The sequence below is a fragment of the Camponotus floridanus genome, unplaced genomic scaffold (genome assembly GCF_003227725.1).
Source record: "Camponotus floridanus strain SB8 unplaced genomic scaffold, Cflo_v7.5 scaffold36, whole genome shotgun sequence".
Lineage (NCBI taxonomy): Eukaryota > Metazoa > Arthropoda > Insecta > Hymenoptera > Formicidae > Camponotus > Camponotus floridanus.
This window is the reverse complement of record NW_020229503.1, coordinates 628,558-651,821: the sequence shown is the minus strand read 5'-3', so window position 1 is coordinate 651,821 and position 23,264 is coordinate 628,558. Positions and strand designations below refer to the sequence as shown.

The window sequence follows — 23,264 nt, the reverse complement described above, 5'->3', positions numbered from 1 at the left end:
AAGATCGATTTGCCGAAAATTTCTGTTTTCGATTGTTATTAATAAAATCAGATCCGATAACTTTAAGTAAGGATCATAATTTATCAGAAAGCCATTATTCAAGTGACAGAATAAATCTGAAGAGCCTAATCTGTAGAAAACTAATTACTTTATTCCCTTGAGAATTGATGAAAGTTTGAAAATTCGTGTTTCCTTTATTAAATTTTCGTGCGCGACATTTTATAATTTTTGCGAATGTATAAAATTAGTATAATTGATAAATATTAATTTTTTTTCAATATAATTGAGATTCTAAAAAAACACCTTTTTTAAACAGCTCAAATCACTTTTGTAATAAATTAAAAAAAATTATCACATTCTTCTCATTTATTCCAATGTAATACAAAATGTGTGTGATTTTTTAAGAGATATATAATATCCTTTCTCTTTTTCTAAATGGTACACAGACCTTGAAAATATATTCATTGAATAAGGAATTATTATTATTATTATATTATATATTTTTATATATTATTTTAAATGTCACGGGATTTTTTAAAATCAGATTAAAAAACATGTTAATTATTATTCATTATTTTAGTATTAAACATTCGCAAAAATGATTGCGGCGAATTTCCACACATAAAATTTATTATAGCATTATGAATGAATTAATAACAAAAAATAAAATAAATCAGTTTTATATATATATATATATATATAATATATATATATATATATATATATATATATATGTGTGTATATACATATAATGAAAGGAAATATCCTATTAGTCCTCTGCTTTTTTTACTTACCATGCGAAAAATTACTTGTATTTTCGTAATTTTACGGATGTGTTCGTAAATTATGATTTGTAATTTATCATCGTGTTATATAAAATATTCTACGCGCAGTTCGTTATTTTATAAAAGCAAATTCTGTCCCTTCTATATTGGAGTAAAGTTTTCCTTCCATAGTATCCGATTATCAATTTAAAGGGACGGAGTTTTTTAATCAAATTTGAGAAGAAAATTAAATTTTTTAATTAACTTCAAGTGTCCAATAAAAATTTTAGTTGAATTTTAATGGTAACAAATAAAACAGTATTATATATAATGATTAGCAAATTATCATAGGATTACTTTTTTGATATTTTTACTACAGAAAAATCGATTCCAAACGAGCAGAAGAATTTGATATGAAGTCTTATTCTATTAATAAACAAATATAATCTCTTATTCTTATTTATGAAAATGAGTTTTCTATTCCATGAAAAAATTAAAATTTTTTGAACTGAATCATTTTAATGTGTTTTTTTCTTTAAAGAAAAAAAAGTTAAATAAAAAATGTGTATAATTACATAGCTTAAAATTATGATGTTTCAAGCTATTTCTGATGATTTCACGATATTTATTTCTTATGTAATTTGCCTGTAGTGAAAAAATAATTAGTTGAAAACGAAATAAATCCTGTAAAAAAATGAGAACAACAGTCTGCTGGGAGAAAAACAAATAAAAAGGGAGGATTATGTCTCGAAGAGTAAATTTCAGAGTAAAAATAATAATGCCAGATTAGCTTAATGTATAGGTGACGTAACATGAGAGGAAAACTCGAGACGTTAATAAATTATTACTTATGCAGGATGTGAAAGAGGATCGATTTTCAACAACTTGAATTTTCCCATGGTGAAACAAGCATTAATGAAACAATCAACAAAGAAAGAAATTTTTTCTTTATTCAACTTTGTATTGTTATTTGTCTTGTAGACATGTTTGCTTAAGATTTTTCATTTTTTGAGATTACAAATCACACCGCGTGTGTAATATATATATATATATATATATATATATATATATATATATAAATTTATTAATATAAAAAAAATTTATTCATTTATATATAATTATTATATTATATATAATTTATTAATATAAAAAAAATGTATTCATTTATATATATAAATGAATAAATAAATAAATATATATATATATATTTATATAAATATATATATATATATATATATATATATATATATTTATTTATTTATTTATTCATTTACTTATTTATTTATAAGAAAATCGTAGTAAATGTTTGCATTCTGTCAGTATTTCTATGTTATAGATGTTTTTTTAATATAGATTTCATATATTATTATATAAATATTATATCATTATATAAATAACTTGATTTTTTGTAAGAGAAATTGCCAGAAAGGCCGCAAACTTTTACTTCTTGGATTTCAAGATAAAATAAAGGCAAACAAGCAAAAACAAACAAACAAAAACAAAGATTGATCACTAGTAATTCTTTATGTATCTTCGAAGCAATATAGACGATTTTTAATAAGATTTGATACACGGAGTGATATATATATCGGAATAATTTCTTTCTTAATAAAAAGACAGAGACACGGATAAGAAAAAAATAAATTTTTACAAATCACGCTTCAAGGATGCAAATAGATAATGAGAGTTTACATTTTAGCGAATCGCAGTAGATTTTGTTTTTCAACAATCTTGTATCGATATTTATTATAATGTTTAATGTTATAATATTATATAATATTTTTAATGTTATCGATATTTAACGTTATGATTTTAAAAACTGGGAAAAAATATAATCTTAAATTAAATTTTAATAGAGAACATTATTTTAGTTTGTATTAAAATAAATATTTTGCAGGGGATTTTATCGAACACTCCGTATAAAAAAGCATATTTATTATTTCACAGGATGTAAGGCAGATGTGCAGGTAAAATTAAAAAAAACTGATATACATTTGATAAATATTTTCCTTGCTCTATTTACTTTTTAAATTTAAAAATACAAAAATACACTTTATTACCGTGTAAAATAAAACTTTGTTTAGTTTACGTTTCGGAACGTAATAAAGTGTGAAAAAATATGAACAATAATAGATTTAATAATTAACCTTCAATAATGAGGGCTGAAAAAATTATATTGGAACATAATTATATTAGAAAACATATGTGTATCGAGGATTTAGATTAAAGATTTAGATTAAAGATTTAGATGAAAGATTTAGATTAAAGGTAAACACGAAGAAAATAATATATATGATTGCATGTTTTTATACAATTGATGCTGCTAATTGTAGAAAAAATTAATTATTTGCAAAATATTTAGAAACACATAACGAGCTAATACATTTTAATTAACTCTTATCTTTTGTCACAAAAATGCTGAATATAAGATAAAATATTATTTTAATAAATGCATTTATGAATATTTATATTTTTTAAATATTATTAATGGAATTATTTTTCTTTCATAAATGTTTATTTCATAAATTTTGACGGATTGAATAGATAAATGCAATTAATATTGTGTATTTTCAAATTGAATATTACTTCCGAGACATTTATCTGATAAATTTTATTGTGAGATGATATAAATATTTCACATCCAACATCAATAAATAGTTAAATATAACATTCGATATTTACGTGAATCGATTATATGAATATTTTAATATTCAGAACCCCGAGAATATCACGTATATTCGAATTTCACGTATATTTTAATTGAATAAATCAATTAAATTAATATAATTGTATTTATATTATTTATTTATTGTTGTTCTTTATTTTCAAATTGAATATTAAATAGTTGAATATAAAATTCGATATTTTTATGTGAATCGATTGTATGAATATTTTAATATTCAGAACCCCGAGAAGATCACGTATATTCGAATTGAATAAATCAATTAAATTAATATAGTTGTGTTTATATTATTTATTTATTATTTATTTGCATTTATATTACTTATTTACTGTTATTCTTTATTTTCAAATTGAATATTAAATAGTCGAATATAAAATTCAATATATTTATGTGAATCGATTGTATGAATATTTTAATATTCAGAACCCCGAGAAGATCACGTATATTCGAATTGAATAAATCAAATAAATTAATATAGTTGTATTTATATTATTTATTTATTATTTATTTGTATTTATATTATTTATTTACTGTTGTTCTTTATTTTCAAATTGAATATTAAATAGTCGAATATAAAATTCGATATATTTATGTGAATCGATTGTATGAATATTTTAATATTCAAGAACCAGGAAAATCACGTATAATCAAATTTATTCTATCAATAAATTTCTTTACTCGGATACAGCCTTAATGTGCAGATGTCTCCACGTGGAACCGATCTCTTATAAATCGTATTAAATTTGAAGCTGTCGTAGAGGGGCTTGCTGCAAACTCACAGAACCTTATCCTTCTTTCTTGTCCCATTTCAGCATTGTAACAGCAGCGCACGTCTCGCGAGTGATAAATATCCTCCCAGGGGTAAATGATACAGTTTAGATGAAGCAGGAATCGACTTTGTTACTTTGTTACTTCGATGCGTAAAATACGCACGTCGTTGTGGCGTAGTTCAAATAAGTGTGAAACAGGATGCTTTTTAGATTATTTTAGTCGCATTCGATTTTGTATCGTCGCTTCTCTGGTTTTATTCAAAGATTTTAATCGATGGAATTAATTACTCCATAACGCGTGAAATTCAACGTATGCAATTTATATATTAATTATTATGTAATTTCAAATGCAATTTTTAATTAAGATGTAAAATAATACATTATTCTATATCTTCAAAGTTTCCCTCATGATAACGGAATCATTCACATGCGTGAATCATTTTAACATATGAAAAATAGAATTAAATAAATGAGAGAAAATGAGTCCAGAAAGAAAGAAAGAGAGAGAAGGAGAAAACTGTAAGTTTGTATTATTGTTTATCTTTATATTACATCGACATTTTGCAACAAATTCTTTACTTTTAAAATTAGATTTTATTAATAATATCATTAATATAAAAATTATGCTGTACTGAATAAAAAAATAGTATTTAAAAATTTTTTATTTCTTGTTTCGTTTGATTAAATATTTTGAAAAAATTATCTTTTTTAAATGAATTTTATACATCGATATATGTTACTTATGTTAAAGCACTAAGTTTTGCGTTTAATTTTCTCATTCTTGTATCTCTTAACATATCTTTTTTTTTTACTTTTTTGAGTCTACCTTTTACATAATTTCAATAAAATTACATGAATGCATTTCATTAAATTCGCATAATCATTACAGAATGATAATTTGCAGGTAATTGCAGGTTCAATAATTCATATATTCCATGACAATTCGTAGAAAAATCGAGTGGATGCTTCTTGTAGGTAGAATTGAAAGGAAAATAAGTTATAAATAGTGGTACCTCTCTGCTCCCTTCTTCAATTATCGGATGTTTCATAACATGTTTAATGAGTATGATTATATGTTTTTTAACGATATTTGCGCGAATACATTATTAATCCTGAATTATATTTGAGATTGCTTCAATTATCGGATGTTTCATAACATGTTTAATGAGTATGATAAATATGTTTTTTAACGATATTTGCGTGAATACATTATTAATCCTGAATTATATTTGAGATTGCTATGCGATATTATATATCATAAGCAGTCCGAAAAGGATTACTACCATTCTTCTCATTATTTTGTGTATAAAAGTATTAAGATAAGATAATCAAAAAATGAATATTTTATTAGATATTTTATGGTTTATGTAAAATTAAGAAATTACTTCAAGCCTCATAACTCGAAAAGATACTCAATGAAAAGATACTTTATTATAGCGTTTTGGAAAGCTCTCGAACTAAGCTACGAGAATATGTAATAAAAAAATAGAGGATTCCGTTTAAAAAATTAAAAGTGGTCTTGCCCTGATCTTGACACCGCTATTTAAGGTCAAATCAATGGTAAATCATCTTATGTCTCCCTTCGAGGTATACGATTTACATCTGAAACATTTTTCGATTTAACGCAGTGTTTTTGAGATATTTGAGTGGATCCTTTAAAACGGGACACGCTGTATATATCAAATAACAAAAAATATCTCAATGAAGAGATTGATGGAAATTATAAAGGATATGCAAGCAATATTCAGAATTTCGAAGTAAAATCGTTTCTGATTTAACTCCAGTGGAAAAAATATATTTTGTAAAATTCCAAATCGACTCTCAGATAAGATTAAAATAAATAAACAGTTATGCAAATAAATCCACAGAAGCTTTCATATCTTTTAAAAATAGATAATATAAAATGCACTACGTAAATATTGTCAATGTTGTATCTAGATTGTTTTGTTAGAACATTTTTCAATCAAAATTTTATTAAAAATTTATATATTTTATCTTTGAAAGATTTTATGTTATCTTTAAAACACACAAAAAGAGATCTCTTAATCCTGATATAGTTGAATAGGAACCCGGAGAGACAAAAATAAATTAATTCTTATTAAATTATTATATTTAGCTATTTTTGTTTATGGTTTTTTATTTTAATTAAGATATTTTACTTATTGATATGCTCTCTATCGCCTTTGATATTTTAATTTATTGTTAAACCTAAGAGAGCTTTTCTCAATGTTTATTAAATTAATTCTCTTCCGGATTTCCGAAATCCCTGACGATATATTGAGAATATTTACGTTATAAAAAAAATAAAATATACATCAATAAAAATAACAATAGTTACATATCTTCAGAAAAATTTAGCATATCTTTCGAAAAATTTTCTTAAGATATCCTGCGAGAAAGTTTGTGTGAGATAACTCAAGAATGATTTTTCCCATAAGATACATTTCGGAACAATCACAAAAATCTCCATTAATTTCGTGCAGGTCGTTAATCCCCAAAATACCGATGCGTAAATGTATATAGAAAGTTGGAAGTTATATCTCTTTTCAATATTACTTTTTAAGATAAATCTATATAAAAACTTTAGATTAATTCTTTTTTTAATATAAAATATATTCTTTATAAATTCTTTTCTCGGTCAATTAGTCTTTATTATTTAGCATTGAAATATACCATTATTTTCCCAGAACTTGCTTTATATGTCGGCGATAAGAAAGATTGATGCCTGTTTTACTTGAAAGTTCCAACAGCCGACCGCGCGAAGTTCGCTTTTCGTTTTTCGCAATTTTTACCCAAGCGTAGGTGCGATATCATCGACACGTGTTGCATCTCGTATGATCAATGATTTGAAGAAGGGTCTTTTCACATCTTTCGTCTGATGAAATTAGGGTGTCATGATCAGAATAAATAAGACACGTATTGCAAATAGAAGGAACGTGGAAAAAATAAAACAGAGAAGATAAGTATGATAAGGCATTGATGCGAAAGAAATAGATTTTTTCATATCATTTTTGCTCGCACGTGTGCACGATGAATAATCAAAAATTTCTCTCACGTGTCGCGATACGCACAATAAAACATTTTCGCCAAATCATTGGATCAAATGGGACATATGTGTGCGAAGATATAAAACTAGTCATTCTCATGCCGAAAGTTAAAATATTTATTTCTTATAGAATTCCTCACTTCTATTTTTCGTATTATTCTTTTAATAATTGATTAATATTCTTTTAATAATTAATTTATTTGATCGTTTTGAAGTCAATTATTTCCCACTTTACGTGTCTACACAAAAATTACTAGTTTATAGAATAATCATAATTCACATTAATAGTTTTTGAATTGATTAATTAAGAATGGAAAATTGAAAATTATGCTGTTCTCCACAAATTAAGCGATTATCAAACATAGATAAAATTATATTTTCGTATTAATATCAAATAGATTTTAATGCATTTTATATATATATATATATATATATATATATATATATATAAAATGCATTAAAATCTATTTGATATTATTTGTCCCAATTTATCATTAAAAATTAACAACAAATTCTTGACTAATTTGAAGTCAATATTTTTTTACGGAAAATAATTAACACAAATTTTTTTAGTCTTCGATATTATATATATATATATATATATATATATATATATATATATATAATATCGAAGACTAAAAAAATTTGTGTTAATTATTTTCCGTAAAAAAATATTGACTTCAAATTAGTCAAGAATTTGTTGTTAAATTTTAATGATAAATTGGGACAAATTGTGTAAGTAAGAAATTTGTTGATGAGAAATATTGTGAGAAAATAACAAGATAAAATAAAATCTGTAAAAAGAAAAATTATGAATTACCCTACATGTAACAATAAAATATGTTTTTTTGTCATATTTTTTTTCCACCCTAAAAAGCGGTGGTTTTATTTCTTCAGATCATTTATTTCATTCCTATTCAAATTGCCCATTAAATTCACCTGGAACAGGCATAAGGCTTTGGTGAAAATTAGAGTGGCCTTGTTTCAGAAATGGGGTGAAAACATCCGCGAAAATTCTCGTCTGTTGACACGAACAAAATTCTGTATTGCAATATTTAATTTGATTCACTTTTTCGAGGGGTAAGTTTTGTTAGAAAAAATGTTGTAATATATTTATATATGTTGCATAATTTATTAACGGTGGAAATTTTAATCATTATTAGTCATTAATGCAGTTCCATTACAGTGCAATTTACACAAACCACAGACTCATAATATATTTCAGAAATTTAATTTTTTGCATTTTTTAATATTTTAGATATTATCTTGAATTTTAAATCAGATAGTATGTAATCAATAATAGAAAGATGATGTTATGATTAAAAAGAGAATATATATATTTAATGTGTATGTATTATTGATTCAATAAAAAAAATCTATGAAATTAATATTTTTCTAATATTATATGTATATATATATATATATATATATATATTTATTTATTTATTTATTTATTTATTTATTTATATTTATATGTATATATATATTTTTATATATAACGAAAAATAAATAGAGGAAAAACACACACACAAGATTCGAAAATTGGTAACTTATTGTTTTTATTTTTTTCACTTTAAATTAATTAAAAAATTAGTTATTTTATTTAAATTAAATTTTTTTTATTATAAATTTATTGCTTAAATTTTCGATTTTATATTTATTTCTATTTAATATCACAAAAGAATAATAATATTATTTGTAACAGAATAAATTAGTACATAATCATTAAATAAAAAATACAAGTACATGCAATTAAAGCTTGGTAATTAATTGAACCTGATTGCGATATATGATACACAATGCATTCAATGTATCTTTAATAATGCATGCAATGTTGATTGTGATATGCACTGCAATTGACTAAAAACGAGTGTTATATCTATATTAATTCTGCGCACGCGAAACAATTTAATATTATTTAGAAGGTACAAGCGTTATGCATTATTTTAAGTAAATTGCACGCTAATGTAATTTAAAAGTGATTATATAATAGATTATATAATATATAATAGAAATTTAATGAAAAATTAATTATTTATCCGTGATTACATTTATGAGTAAATTAATTAATTTATAAATACGCGTGCGTGCAAAACGCGTAAATACGTCACGCACATGTAACACATACTTACATGAAGTTTCCCTCCGTAACTTGTCAAAATACTTTTAATCTTTCACGTTATTACTGTCGTTTTCGTGTAACTATTATCGCACAATATTACTTCTTATCTTCTTATTATACTTATTGAAATGCGATGTAACATCGAGGGAACGAGGGTCGGTGATAGACTGAAGAATTTTCGCATACACTGTTCGGTCGAGCTCTTTCGAAAATTTATTTGCGCAGGCTCGTGGTGTGTCAGGCGCAGAATGCGAATGTCGCACGCTTGGAAAAAAACACTTTGACGCATAAAACGAAAGAAAAAAAAGAAGAAGGACCAATCCCTTAATATCGATAAGCGTCGATGATGCGGAAGATTAAAATGCATCCTACGCGCATTCGTTATCGTCAGTTTGTCGAGGATACCTGAATGAACTTCGCAACCGAGAAATATTGATCGCTTTAGACTTACGATTATGCACAATATCGTCATTGTGTTATTATATTTTAATGACATTCCTTTAAAAAAAATAGAAATAGAAATTCTTTCCTTGAGAAAAATGTCGAGAGAATATTTCAAATAATTAACGATTGAAAATGATATCATAAATCGCGTTTTTTAGGGTACAATTTTAATTATTTTTTAATTAATTTTAGATGGAAAATTTGCTTCAAACTTGAAATTATTGGATAATGGAAAACTAAAAAGAAAGCATATGAAACACATAAAATAACAATAAGATATAAATGTAAAAGAAAATGTTTAAAAATGCAGTTATGGCACTTTTTATTGGTACAATCGATTTTTTTACGATTTGGGACAAACTCTAAAAGTTTACTTTTCGCAACCGAGAAATATTGATCGCTTTAGACTTACGATTATGCACAATATCGTCATTGTGTTATTATATTTTAATGACATTCCTTTAAAAAAAATAGAAATAGAAATTCCTTCTTTGAGAAAAATGTCGAGAGAATTTTCAAATAATTGACGATTGAAAATGATATCATAAATCGCGTTTTTTAGGATACAATTTTATTTTTTAATTAATTTTAAATGGAAAATTTGCTTCAAACTGGAAATTATTGGATAATGGAAAAAAAGGAAGCATATGAAACACATAAAATAACAATAAGATATAAATGTAAAAGAAAATGTTTAAAAATGCAGTTATGGCACTTTTTATTGGTACAATCGATTTTTTTACGATTTGGGACAAACCCTAAAAGTTTACTTTTACGACACAAACTCTTACCCGAAAAATTGTTATATTTATACGTACATATATACAATGTTCTAAGAAATCAGGATAAATGAAAGCCAGCTGCGGTAAATAAATACAAATTTTTTTTCTTTTCCGTGAAAAGAAAAATATTTAAAAATATATATTGTACATTTCTGTCTCAATATGTTCACATAACATTGAAACTTTTAGATGCTATTGATCAATTCGTTTCAAAGAAAGGAAGCAGAATATATTGCGTGACTTTGCACTAATAATCGGATTTAAGTTCGAACCGAGGAGCAAGATAGTTTCTGCGCGCTTTCGTATATCCTTACTCTTGGTTAACTTGTTGATAATGTCTCAAGAGCATTTGGCAGAGAATATTCAAGAAGACTTGATCGAATTTGCGCGTGCAAAAGCTGATTAAATCTAGTCGCATTAATCAATGCCTCGATTTTTCAAATACTATTTGCATAATTGTTTAATTATATTTCGAAATGTGAATTTAATAATAATAAGTTTTATATATAATTATTTATATATAATTATTTATATATAATTATATATAATTATTTAATTTTTAATTGTATTTTATTTTTAATCTGTTGTCCCCGCTCCCCTCCCTCCTTCTATTTCGGACTACATTTCCTTCAGATGATCCTTACATATATATAGAGTTTGTTTAATATATTTTAACAATTATTTATAATATTTTCTTATATAATTAAATGAGAAAACATGATCCTTATTTTTCATAATTTATGTAAACATTTGATATAATAAGTGACGATATATCTCATTCTTTCAACCCTCGTACTCGGCAGTTTACTTTTATGATTTGGAGGTAAAAAAAACATATTCTTTTTTTCCTTATATTACGTACTGATGTCATATTTTGCAAAAAGTATATTGGCTTATATTACGATCAATATTCACAAGCATATTTTTTTATAAGGATAAAATATAAAACTTATGTCGAACGAAATACGTAAAATTTTTGCTTCATTTTTTTGCTCTCATTTTATTATTTTCTTTTGATCTTGTAATCATGTTTTTAAGATGAGATCGTTAGAAAGTGATCAGTCTTTAACATAACATATTAAGTTTAAATTCTGCTGAGGAAGAAAATCAAAAAGTGTCGACACTTTTCGTTCGAAAGTGACCTAAGATTAATATTAGAGATGGAAAATTCGCGGTGATTTCGTAAAGTAAACATGAAAGAACACCGAATAAAACTTAATCGAAATGCCAGTGCCTCTGGGGATGGAATCTCCTTCCCGGAAGTGAGATTAGGTGATCAACGTAGGCGTATAATCCAGATCTATTGAGAAGAAAGTGTAATTTACGCCACCGCAATGCATAGCCATATGTTTTCTGGCTTACAGTATTTATTTTTAAATCTTTCTGCCAATTGCGTATCCTGCCAATCTTATCATTAATACATTATTGCACTTTAAAATTATACAAACATTTTAAAGAAAAGAATTAAAGAATTTTCTGCTTTGAATTATCATATATATATTTCTTTAATAAATGGGCAAAAGATTAAAAAACTTTTTGTAGTATTACATCACTTTAATATCACTTTAACATATGATAATCGATCATCTCTCTCGCGAAACGTTTACTTTATAAAGGCTTTTATATAACAGATACTTTTAAGACATATAATAGATAACAGATACTTTTTGTCAGGACTCTTCGGTTAATGTGCACAATGTGTCTACGACGTTTGTCGAGAATTGAATAATCTCGTAATTAATAATGTACAGCACGTTGATTTTGCTCGGTTCTCTTTCGTTTCGATCGTGACAAATTTACTAAGAATTTTGATAACACAACACACCATTTATTACAATTGAATTTTGATAGTATAACACATCATTTCTTACAATTCGCGACATTAAAAATTGACACACTACTTGTAAGCGAAAGAATGTGAAATCAATGAATGGGAATTCTTGTCTCTGAACATACACTGAGGAAAAAATTATCTTGAAATAAAAAAATTTTAGTTAACTCAAGAAAGCTATTTATTCGACGGGTACTAATCACGTATTTACTTGTATTCAAAACATCTGTTTGCTTTAATTAAGTATTTATAAATTAAGTATTTATTTACATATGTTTAAAAAAATATATATGCTTGAAAAAATATAATTTTCAATTAAATATTTTTATTTTAATTTTACAAAAAATATTTATTAAAATGAAAGGACCGTTGAAAAAAATGTAGTCGACCAAACTAGCCAGAAATTTTGTTTATTAATACGACGTTTCGACCATATGGTCCTTATCAAGTGTATACTGGAAAGATTTATAAACAAATTAAACAATTAATTTACGGTTTGAATAATATAACAAGCACAACGAAATAAAATGTGATCAATTTTACCGATGTAATAATAATCAGGAGACAGGCATAGACGATAATCTTGCAAAAACGCACAAGTCACATTAACAAAAAACGTTATTTAACTAGATTCGAATTTGAGAGAAACTGATGCGTCCGTGTGAGACTTCGTCAAGAAACTAAACACAACCAGAGGTAAAACGAAACTACGTGACCTTTATTATTTTGTCATAAATGTTGTTTAAACTATCCGTGTCTTTCTGTAGGTTGATTAGATTATTAAATCTCTTGATAAAGAACATCTCAGCGATCTCTCTCTTTCGAACATACTTTTCGCTATGCAAGATATTGGGTTTCGACCAGTCAAATTCATGTCCGGATTCTAATCTATGTTTGCTAATGACTGAGTGATTAGTTTCATGTAACTTTATATTATTACAATGTTCTTTCATTCGCGTACGTAAATGTCTTTTTGTTTGCCCAATGTATGATAAGTTACAATCTTTACAATTTAATTTGTATACAACACTTGTCTTGTCATTATTATGTAAGCTATCTTTACCGCGTCTAATTAAATTATTTAGTTAACTCCAAACTCGAAACCAAATTCATTCATTAAGGGATGGTTGGTCCTTTGTCGAAAACATCAAAAATACAATTATTAATGATGACAACATCATGATCTCGTTGGATGTAACTTCGCTATTTACAAATGTCCCAAAAGAGTTAGTTGTAAATGCCATAAGAAATCGCTGGAATGATATTGCAAAAAACACAAAATTTAACTTATCTCAATTTTTATATGCAATAGAAGCGATTTTTGATTCAACTTGCTTTTCGTTTAACGGACGTTTTTATGAACAGATCTTCGGCACTCCCATGGGTTCTCCGCTTTCATCTATCCTAGCTGATATGGTGATGGACGATCTGGAGACACAATGCTTAAATTCACTGAATTTTACCGTTCCTATTTATTATAGATTTGTGGACGATGTTTTTGCGATAGTACCACGTACAAGAATTGAGGAAATGTTAACTAATTTTAATAATTACCACGAACGCTTGCGATTTACTTACGAGATGGAGATTGATTCGTCGATTAGTTTTTTAAATGTAAAAGTCATTCAATTGGGAACTAGACTAATTACCAGTTGGTTCAGGAAACCTACATGGTCTGGGAGGTACATTAATTATTATTCGAACCACCCGCTAAATTACAAAATTAACACTATCTATAATTTAGTTGACCATGCTATTTTATTATCTAATGACTGCTTCAAACAAGAAAACATTAAGCTAGTATATGACACCTTAATCAATAACTGTTTTCCTGAACATATCATCCATAGGCATATTCAAAAAAGAATTAATTTTTTAAATAATCGCGACCACAATGATACTATTGACGTGAATCTTACTCGTTTAGACAAGACTCATTTTATTACAATACCATACGTAGAGAATACGAGTCATGATCTGTACCGTCTTTTACGAAATAGTGGTTTTAACGTCGTCTACAAAATAACAAAAAACTAAATAATTTAATTAGACGCGGTAAAGATAGCTTACATAATAATGACAAGACAAGTGTTGTATACAAATTAAATTGTAAAGATTGTAACTTATCATACATTGGGCAAACAAAAAGACATTTACGTACGCGAATGAAAGAACATTGTAATAATATAAAGTTACATGAAACTAATCACTCAGTCATTAGCAAACATAGATTAGAATTCGGACATGAATTTGACTGGTCGAAACCCAATATCTTGCATAGCGAAAAGTATGTTCGAAAGAGAGAGATCGCTGAGATGTTCTTTATCAAGAGATTTAATAATCTAATCAACCTACAGAAAGACACGGATAGTTTAAACAACATTTATGACAAAATAATAAAGGTCACGTAGTTTCGTTTTACCTCTGGTTGTGTTTAGTTTCTTGACGAAGTCTCACACGGACGCATCAGTTTCTCTCAAATTCGAATCTAGTTAAATAACGTTTTTTGTTAACGTTTGTGACTTGTGCGTTTTTGCAAGATTATCGTCTATGCCTGTCTCCTGATTATTATTACATCGGTAAAATTGATCACACTTTATTTCGTTATGCTTGTTATATTATTCAAACCGTAAATTAATTGTTTAATTTGTTTATAAATCTTTCCAGTATATACTTGATAAGGATCACAACCATATGGTCGAAACGTCGTATTAATAAACAAAAATTCTGGCTAGTTTGGTCGACTACATTTTTTTCAACGATCCTTGGATTATCTGACTAGCGACATAAAGTTATTTTATAAAAAATTTATTAAAATGCATTTTTTATTCCCAAAAATTTTAAATTTTTTAATTTTAAAAAATGATATATTTAATTTAATAAATTATAGTATATATTTTACGAAAATAGTATTTAAATATAAAAAATATATAAATGAAAATAATATACTTAATATAACATGCATATTTAAATTAAATGTTTTTGCTTAAATGAAATAAACAATTTCTTGCATTTAAAGCAAAAGTTTCAAGAAAACAAATTTATTTGATTTAAAAAAATTTTTCTCTCAGTGTACATATGTCTTCAAAACGTGAAAAAGGAAGCCATAGTGTTTGGCTATTTACATATAAAGACGTGGCGATACCATATAGTGCATGAGACAAGAAACGGGATAAAACGAAGACGGATATCTCACTCTGCTCTTATCGGGTAATTGATTGAATTTTAATCGATTTAAACAGAAACCGCTTGTCGGAACGAAATTGAAGTATCACGCGAATACACGGTTAATTATTCACGACATCCTAAAAATCGATCTACTAATGTGCGCTCAACATATTAAATACACTCTCTATACGTGAATTATTTGCGGCAATATTTCATTATTTTACAATATTTCGTGATAATGCTTTATACAATATTGTAGGGAGAGTACTTGGCTTTCCTGAATAAATCTTTCCAATATCATCTCTCATCAATGTCAAGGTTGTATCCATTGAGAATAATCCAGGAGGATTTAATATAATTTTTTTAAATATAATATATAATTTGTAATTTATTTTATTCGAGAGATTTTATCTATATCGTATTTGAATATAAATGAATAAATTTACAAGTTAAAATTAAAAATATACATATTTGCAGATATTAATTCGAAAATATAATATTAGATTTGCCGATTATTCACATGAGAGATTATGCCTTTATCGAATTTTAATATAAGTGAATCAATATGCAAGTTAAAATTAAAAATAAATATTAATTCGAAAATATAATTAGATTTGCTCATTGTTTACATAATAGATTTCGATTGAATGATTCTCGGAAACAATAATATATCATATGAAAATAAACGTTAAACATTATGTAAATTAATTTATTGCTGCTGCGATATATTTAACGCATAAAATAAATTCATGTGAAATTTTTTTTTTGAATTTTAAATTAATTATTAATTAAACGATTAATATATTACTGCTTTCCATCATGCTCCGTTTAATTTGATTATTATAATTTATTTTTGAATTTACGTCATATTTTTTGAACTTTAAATTAATTATTAATTAAACGATTGATATATTACTGCTTTCCATCACTTAAATCCGTCTAATTTGATTATTATAATTTATTTTTGAATTTACGTCACATTATTACGTCATTTTATTATGCTCTCTCTCTCTCTCAATTTGAATGTGAAATTACATTTGGATCGATAGAAAATTAATAATTGTTTCTCTAACTCTGCTAGAATTAATGATATTTTATCCAATATTTCATCAATGATATTTCAAACATCGGAAAATAAATATCGCATAAAATATCATTGACTTTAGCAAAGTTAAAAAAAAATGTCCGTAATTATTAATGTAATTATGTAATGTAAATGTGAATTATAATAAAATATTTATAAATTTAAAATATTTATAATCTTTATCATTGTGCCGCCTTGATTCCTATTAGGAATAATAAAATTCTATTTATAATAAATAAACTATGTGTGAGATATACCGTCGTTGCAATATAATTACTTGTCGTTTATCAAAATTTAATTAATTATTAATTGTAATAATTATAACGAGTTATGTTTTTATAAATTAATTTAATTATTAATTTAATTACGATTATATATCAGAAGTTTTTTATTATTTTAATTATTCGATCCTGCGATTCATATCTTACTGTGTTTTCACTCGAACATTACATTTAGATTAGCAAAAAAAAATCTAAAATATAGGAATATACTTCACTTTATAATAATAAATGGAAGAATACGCACTTTAATAAACAATAAATGATCCTAAAATACGCACTTTAATAAAGATTTATTATCGTGATATAGTTACGTTGATGATTACGTTATTATTATTAATTATTATTAATGATTAATAATAATAAATTAATTATTAATAATAATAAATTAATAATAATAATAATAATAATAATTAATTATTAATAATAATAATTATAGTAAATTACTTTTCGATACTTGTCACGATCGCATTTAGGAAAAGAATTCGACAATATAAGGAGCAACTCGCATCATTATTTTTTCACGCAAGTCGTATCGCTCGAATGATAACAAGACTACCGTCTTAACAATAATATAGAAAAAAATAATAGCCAAATGTTATACAATAATGCTATTACTTTAATACATTAATGTTATTACTTTAAAATATTCAAGACGTTTTGTAATATAAAAGGCTAAATTTTCTATGTCTTCTTGCATTCCCATTTTTTCCGATAACTGTGTGAAATTTATATTCGACGAATGTGTATTAATTCTTTATAAACTTATTTAATATTATCTCGTTATTCCTTCTTATCGTGTTGTAGGACTTTGAACGAGAGTTCTTTAAAGAAATGGGGCGTGATACCAATGCCGGAATATTTTGATCCCTATCATAAAAGGTGAGAGTGAAAAGAATTTAATTTAATCAAATTTAAAATTAGGAAAAGGAAGAGAGAAAGTTTAGACAGCCAGAGCATTTCTCACAATCTATAAAATTCCTTTGAAATATGAAATTGCGTATATTATCAAATTCTCTTCTCAAGAGTTGTCTTTTTATGTGAAATAACTTTCCTTCAGGCCGATGACGATGGGTGAGATTGGCTGTTTCCTCAGTCACTACTTGATATGGCAGAAGGTAATGAGATATTCTTGAAAATATATTCGTTCATTACTAAAAAAAATAAAATAAATAAATAAATTAGGTGCTAGAGCACGGCTACAAGAATGTCATGGTGCTGGAGGACGACGTTCGCTTCGAACCATTCTTTCGACAGAAAGTCAATTACGTTTTGGAGGAACTGTCCGCCCTCGGAATCGAGTGGGACTTGATGTAAGTTTCCTGACAAAATTTATTTAAATCAAATTAATTATCAAATATATTTCTAATTAAATCAAATTAATATTATTAAGTGTAATTCTAATAATTTTAATGCGCTTCAATTTCCATAATTAATAATAATAATTAACAATTATCTTGTAAATATCACTTTAATTTATCATTTAAAATATATGTATAAAATACATGTATACAGAGTGTCCCAAAAGTCCCGGACCGGTCGAATATTTCATAAACTATGTACTTTAGAAAGAAATGTTTCAGACAAAAGTTGTATGGCTTGAAGGGGGCCATCAGATAGTGGTTGTACATAAAAGTATTAAGGTATTTAATCGAAAAATGAATATTTTACAAGATATTTTACGGTTTATGTAAAATTAAGAAATGATTTCAAGCCTCGTAACTCGAAAAGTACTCAATGAAGAAATACTTTATTATAGTGTTTTGGAAAGCTCTCGAGATAAGCTACACGAATATGTAATAAAAAATAGTTTAAGAAATTGACAGTGATCTTCACGTGACTTTCAAATGACTCTCCCATGTCAAATCATTGCCACTATCTGATGGCCTCCTTCAAGCCATACAACTTTTGTTTGAAACATTTCTTTTTAAAGTGCAAAGTTTATGAAATATTCGACTGGTCCGGGACTTTTGGGACACTGTATGATACAAAAATTTAGAGAAAAATTAGAAATATTAGAATAAGAAAATTGAAAAATTAGAATAAGAAAAAGAAAATATATATAAGAAGAATAAGAAAATATATTCATAACCGATTGTATTAATATTTTATTGGTGGATAAATCAAATTGAATAGAGATAAAAGAAATTTATTTAATCGAAATCAGCTCTATTTAAGAAATATTGATGTAAGCAGATTTAAAAAACTACATGTAACATTTTCGCAATCTTATTTTAGATACGTAGGGAGGAAGAAACTGGTGAAATCCGAGAGTCCTGTAGAAGGCTCTAAATTTTTATTGCACGCGGCATATAGTTATTGGACACTTGGCTACATTTTATCGGAAAACGGAGCGAGGAAACTGATCGGTGCGATGCCTCTCGGGAAATTAGTTCCCGTCGACGAGTATCTTCCCATTCTTTCAGATACGCATCCTAAGTATGTGTAAAATAACTAAAATGCTTATAGTTACGAGGATAAGTAGCTAATCAATTGAGTCAAGCTAGAAAAAATCAGGTTAAAAAATCAGAAGGAAATAAATCTCAAAAGTGAAAGAAATCGTGCACAATACAAAATAGAGCCTTTTGAAAATCGCAATCAATTTCATTTATTACGAGATTATGCTTCAATTCACTTTGGTGAATGCTATATTCATCTTGTTATTTCGACAGGGAACAGTGGGCGGCTCAATTTCCTATACGAGATTTAATTACCTTATCAACAAATCCACTCCTGATTTATCCGACGCATTATACCGGCGAGGACGGTTACATCAGCGACACGGAAGACTCCAAACTTATGCAAAATACTGTCACGCCTATTAAATCGGAAAATCGATACGAACTATGATTAATTTGGAGATAAAAAAGAGAATTTTGAATTATCTAGTCGAAGAAATCAACTAAAATTTTTAGCTGAAATTTATTTTCTCGCGATATTATTGATCTACTGCCAATATACTCTCATTATTAACTTGAAGCTGATAATGATTAAATATAGTCATATATGTAATATAAATAATACAAGCATTTTTATAGAGAAAAGTTGCCATAATTTTATAGATTTTTCTTTAAAGAAATATACAATTTGTTTGATTTTATACATACATAAATAATTGTGCATGCGCATAAATATATTATTTTTCGATTTTTATCGAATGTAGACACGCAAGAAAATAATTAAAATTATTATTGTGAAAATTACTAAATTACTGAAGAATACTGTGTAATACAGAAAATGTTTTTATATTTTTATATATTGTACTAATAACATATTATGTTATATAAATGTGCCATTACGATCAATATATATTATCTCAGTAGCGTATTTTGTTTATCGATGTCCTTGTGTGGCTTTCTCGTAATTATATAATGTCTTAAATTTATCGATTACGAAGCAAAAATAATCGGTTGTTTGCATATCGTACAGAAAAATACTTTTCAATGCTGCTTTTCATCGACGTATAGGAATTTTACTCTGAAAGTTGATAGACTAAGAAGATAACAAACTGAAACGGATCATTATGCAATGAATTATATGTATAGCTTTATCAAATACCATACTGTGATGGTTTAAAATCGTGTTTCATCTCATACGCGCTCATTGATGCTCCCACACACATTACTACTTGTACATACATTATCAGATAGAGGAGTCAAAGATCACGTGTGGGATCAACAAAGATAAATATATGATTATATCATAAGTGCATTATAAGTAGTAGTACTGGTGTTATTACAATAGAACGAGCATCAGCCATGAACATCAATTTCGAAAGAAAATGCATTCTCGTGACCGGTGCTGGTGAAGGTATGTCATATACGAGGTGTGGCAATAAAATAACCGAATTGGTGCTGCTACTGGCAAACGGCGAGCCGGCCGCAGCAGATCTGAACATGTCTGTGCTTGTTCATACCTTCACTAACATAATCTCGATTCGCGCGTTTGTGCGGTACTCAATCTCACCATAATTATCGCCCGAGTAAGTTCTTGTTTTAACTTGCCGTCGAATGGAGCAAAGAGTTAACCTTAAGTTTCTTGTGAAACTCGGAAAAACCGCAACAGAAGCCCATGCTATGTTAAAGGAAGTGTACGGAAGTGAGTGTTTATCGCGCACACAAGTTTTTGAATGGTGTAAAAGGTTTAAAGAAGGTCGTGAAATGACTGAAGACGATCCACGCTCTGGACGGCCTTTAACATCAAAAACAGAAGACAACATCGAGAAAATTGGTAAATTGATCCGTGAAAATCGTCGTCTGAGTATCCGGACTCTTGCTGAAGTCTCAGGAATTAATAGAGAAAGTATCCGTCAGATTTTGCATGAATCATTGAACATGAGAAAAGTTTGCGCGAAAATGGTGCCAAAACTTCTCACTGCAGAACAAAAGGAATTGAGAATGAACATTTGTGTTGACCTTTTGAACAACATTAGCGCTGATCCAGGTTTGTTAGACAGAGTGATTACTTGCGACGAGTCGTGGTTTTTTACCTATGACCCAGAAACAAAGCGTCAGTCGATGCATTGGAAGAGTCCGAGTTCACCGCGTCAAAAAAAAGCCAAAATGTCAAAATCAAAATTTAAGACCATGATGGTTGTTTTTTTTTAATATTCGAGGAGTTGTTTACATTCACTGGGTCCCCGAAGGTCAGACTGTTAATCAACATTATTACATTGAGATCCTGTCCACCCTTCGTGAAAGAGTGAGAAGGCGAAGGCCCGAACTGTGGAAGAACAATTCTTGGATGCTCCACCAAGACAATGCACCATCACATTCTGCGTTGTCTATGAAGTTGTTTTTCGCGAAACACAAAATCACAGTGTTGGACCACCCACCCTACTCGCCCGACCTGGCCCCCTGTGACTACTTTTTATTTCCAAAAGTAAAATCAGAGCTAAAGGGGACAAGATTTCAGAGTGTAGAGACAGTAAAAGCAAAAGCGACGGAGGTACTCAACAGCCTAACGGAAGCGGACTTCCAGCACTGCTTCCAACAATGGAAAATACGTATGGAGCGGTGTAGGGATCGCCAAGGAGAATATATAGAAGGAGAAAATTTGTATAATGTAAATAATAATAAATAAAATGTTTTTTAGCACCAGTCCGGTTATTTAATTGCCACACCTCGTATTATACAATATATATTATCATATATAATATATATTGTATAATATTGTTCAAGAAAAATTTAATTTTATATTCTTCTGATTTTTCGGTAAATGTTTAGAGAGGAGATTACCTTACTTTCTATGAAAATTTTTATGAAACTTATGAATATTGATATTTTACCCAAAATTTAATTTTGCAGAACTTCTCTATTATATTTATTATATGTATATATACTATATGTATATCGCAGGCACAGAGGAATCAACAGAAGAAGAAGCGACATGATTTGCCTTATCTTGAATTGGCAGTCGACTCATCCAAAACCTGACGCTTAGTCGGAAGAGGCACTATGCTGATCTTTCTTTCCTTGTATTCATTTGACATAAGTCAAATACATACCAAATAGTCGTTGCCACGTGGACGACCGGCAGAGCAAACATGTCCAAGAACGATGTGGCGCAATGTTCGAAAATCATAGAATTATTTCGAATTTAACGGGTTTTTGGAACTTTCTCGAGCCTTCTTTTATATAAACAAGACTCGAACGTTCGAGTTATCTCCCATTTTTTGCGCCGCATGAAAAACGTTTGTTATAAACATGTAACAACAACACTGTCAACCGTCGCCTAATCTACTCCGCTTACGGGCATGCGCGCCCATGCGTCATGATCAGCTGATCGCCAATCAGCTGATCTAAAAAGATTGCGCGCATGACAATTAAACAATTATCGCTGTTAGACCTCATCGGCAGCCAATGATGCGCGGCGCCCTGAGGTCACCGCCAAATTACAAAGTTAATTGGTCCACGTCGCAACGGGCTCAAAATTACGCACGCTATATAATGAGCCCCGCGCGTGGACCAGCACGAGTCTCGCACTTTTCGCTAAACCGCTCACTGCAAAAACCGCTTCGCTAAAACCGCTTTGATTAACCGCTCTTGTTCTAATATATGACCGCTTGCTCACTCGGACTTTCGAAATCTCAACTTCGGCATTATTTCATTTCCTGAAATAATTGTATATAATTTTATTTGTGTAAAACTTTAATAATTAACTGTGTAGCGTTACAAATAAAACTCTCAAAAAATCACAAAAAAATATACGTGTCGTGGTTCGTCGTTGATTTCAATCTTGTGGTGTCCTTAAAACAAATTCTTCGTGTCGCGCCTCCCGCACAATTCTATTC

The 23,264-nt window shown here is 27.7% G+C and overlaps 2 protein-coding genes across 2 annotated transcripts in view; both read left to right on the top strand.

The window, feature by feature from the left end:
• Positions 1–19,993, top strand: part of LOC105258051 (glycosyltransferase 25 family member) — a 35,602-nt gene extending 15,609 nt beyond the window's left edge. Inside the window, exons 6-10 of the mRNA XM_011269105.3 lie at positions 17,780–17,854; positions 18,033–18,090; positions 18,158–18,285; positions 19,211–19,411; positions 19,645–19,993. Of these exons, the coding sequence (XP_011267407.1) occupies positions 17,780–17,854; positions 18,033–18,090; positions 18,158–18,285; positions 19,211–19,411; positions 19,645–19,822 (640 nt within the window). The 3' untranslated portion in view covers positions 19,823–19,993. The remainder of the gene's footprint in view (positions 1–17,779; positions 17,855–18,032; positions 18,091–18,157; positions 18,286–19,210; positions 19,412–19,644) is intronic.
• Positions 19,994–20,636: 643 nt separating this feature from the next.
• On the top strand, positions 20,637–22,068 carry LOC112638751 (protein GVQW3-like). The gene has a single exon (XM_025410960.1). It carries the CDS (start codon positions 20,983–20,985, stop codon positions 21,577–21,579), a length of 597 nt encoding a protein of 198 aa, XP_025266745.1. The 5' UTR covers positions 20,637–20,982; the 3' UTR covers positions 21,580–22,068.
• Positions 22,069–23,264: the final 1,196 nt, after the last annotated feature.

Bases quoted from the DNA above. Each gene is read 5' to 3' on its own strand.
- LOC112638751 (XM_025410960.1), top strand. From the start codon at position 20,983: ATGGAGCAAAGAGTTAACCTTAAGTTTCTTGTGAAACTCGGAAAAACC.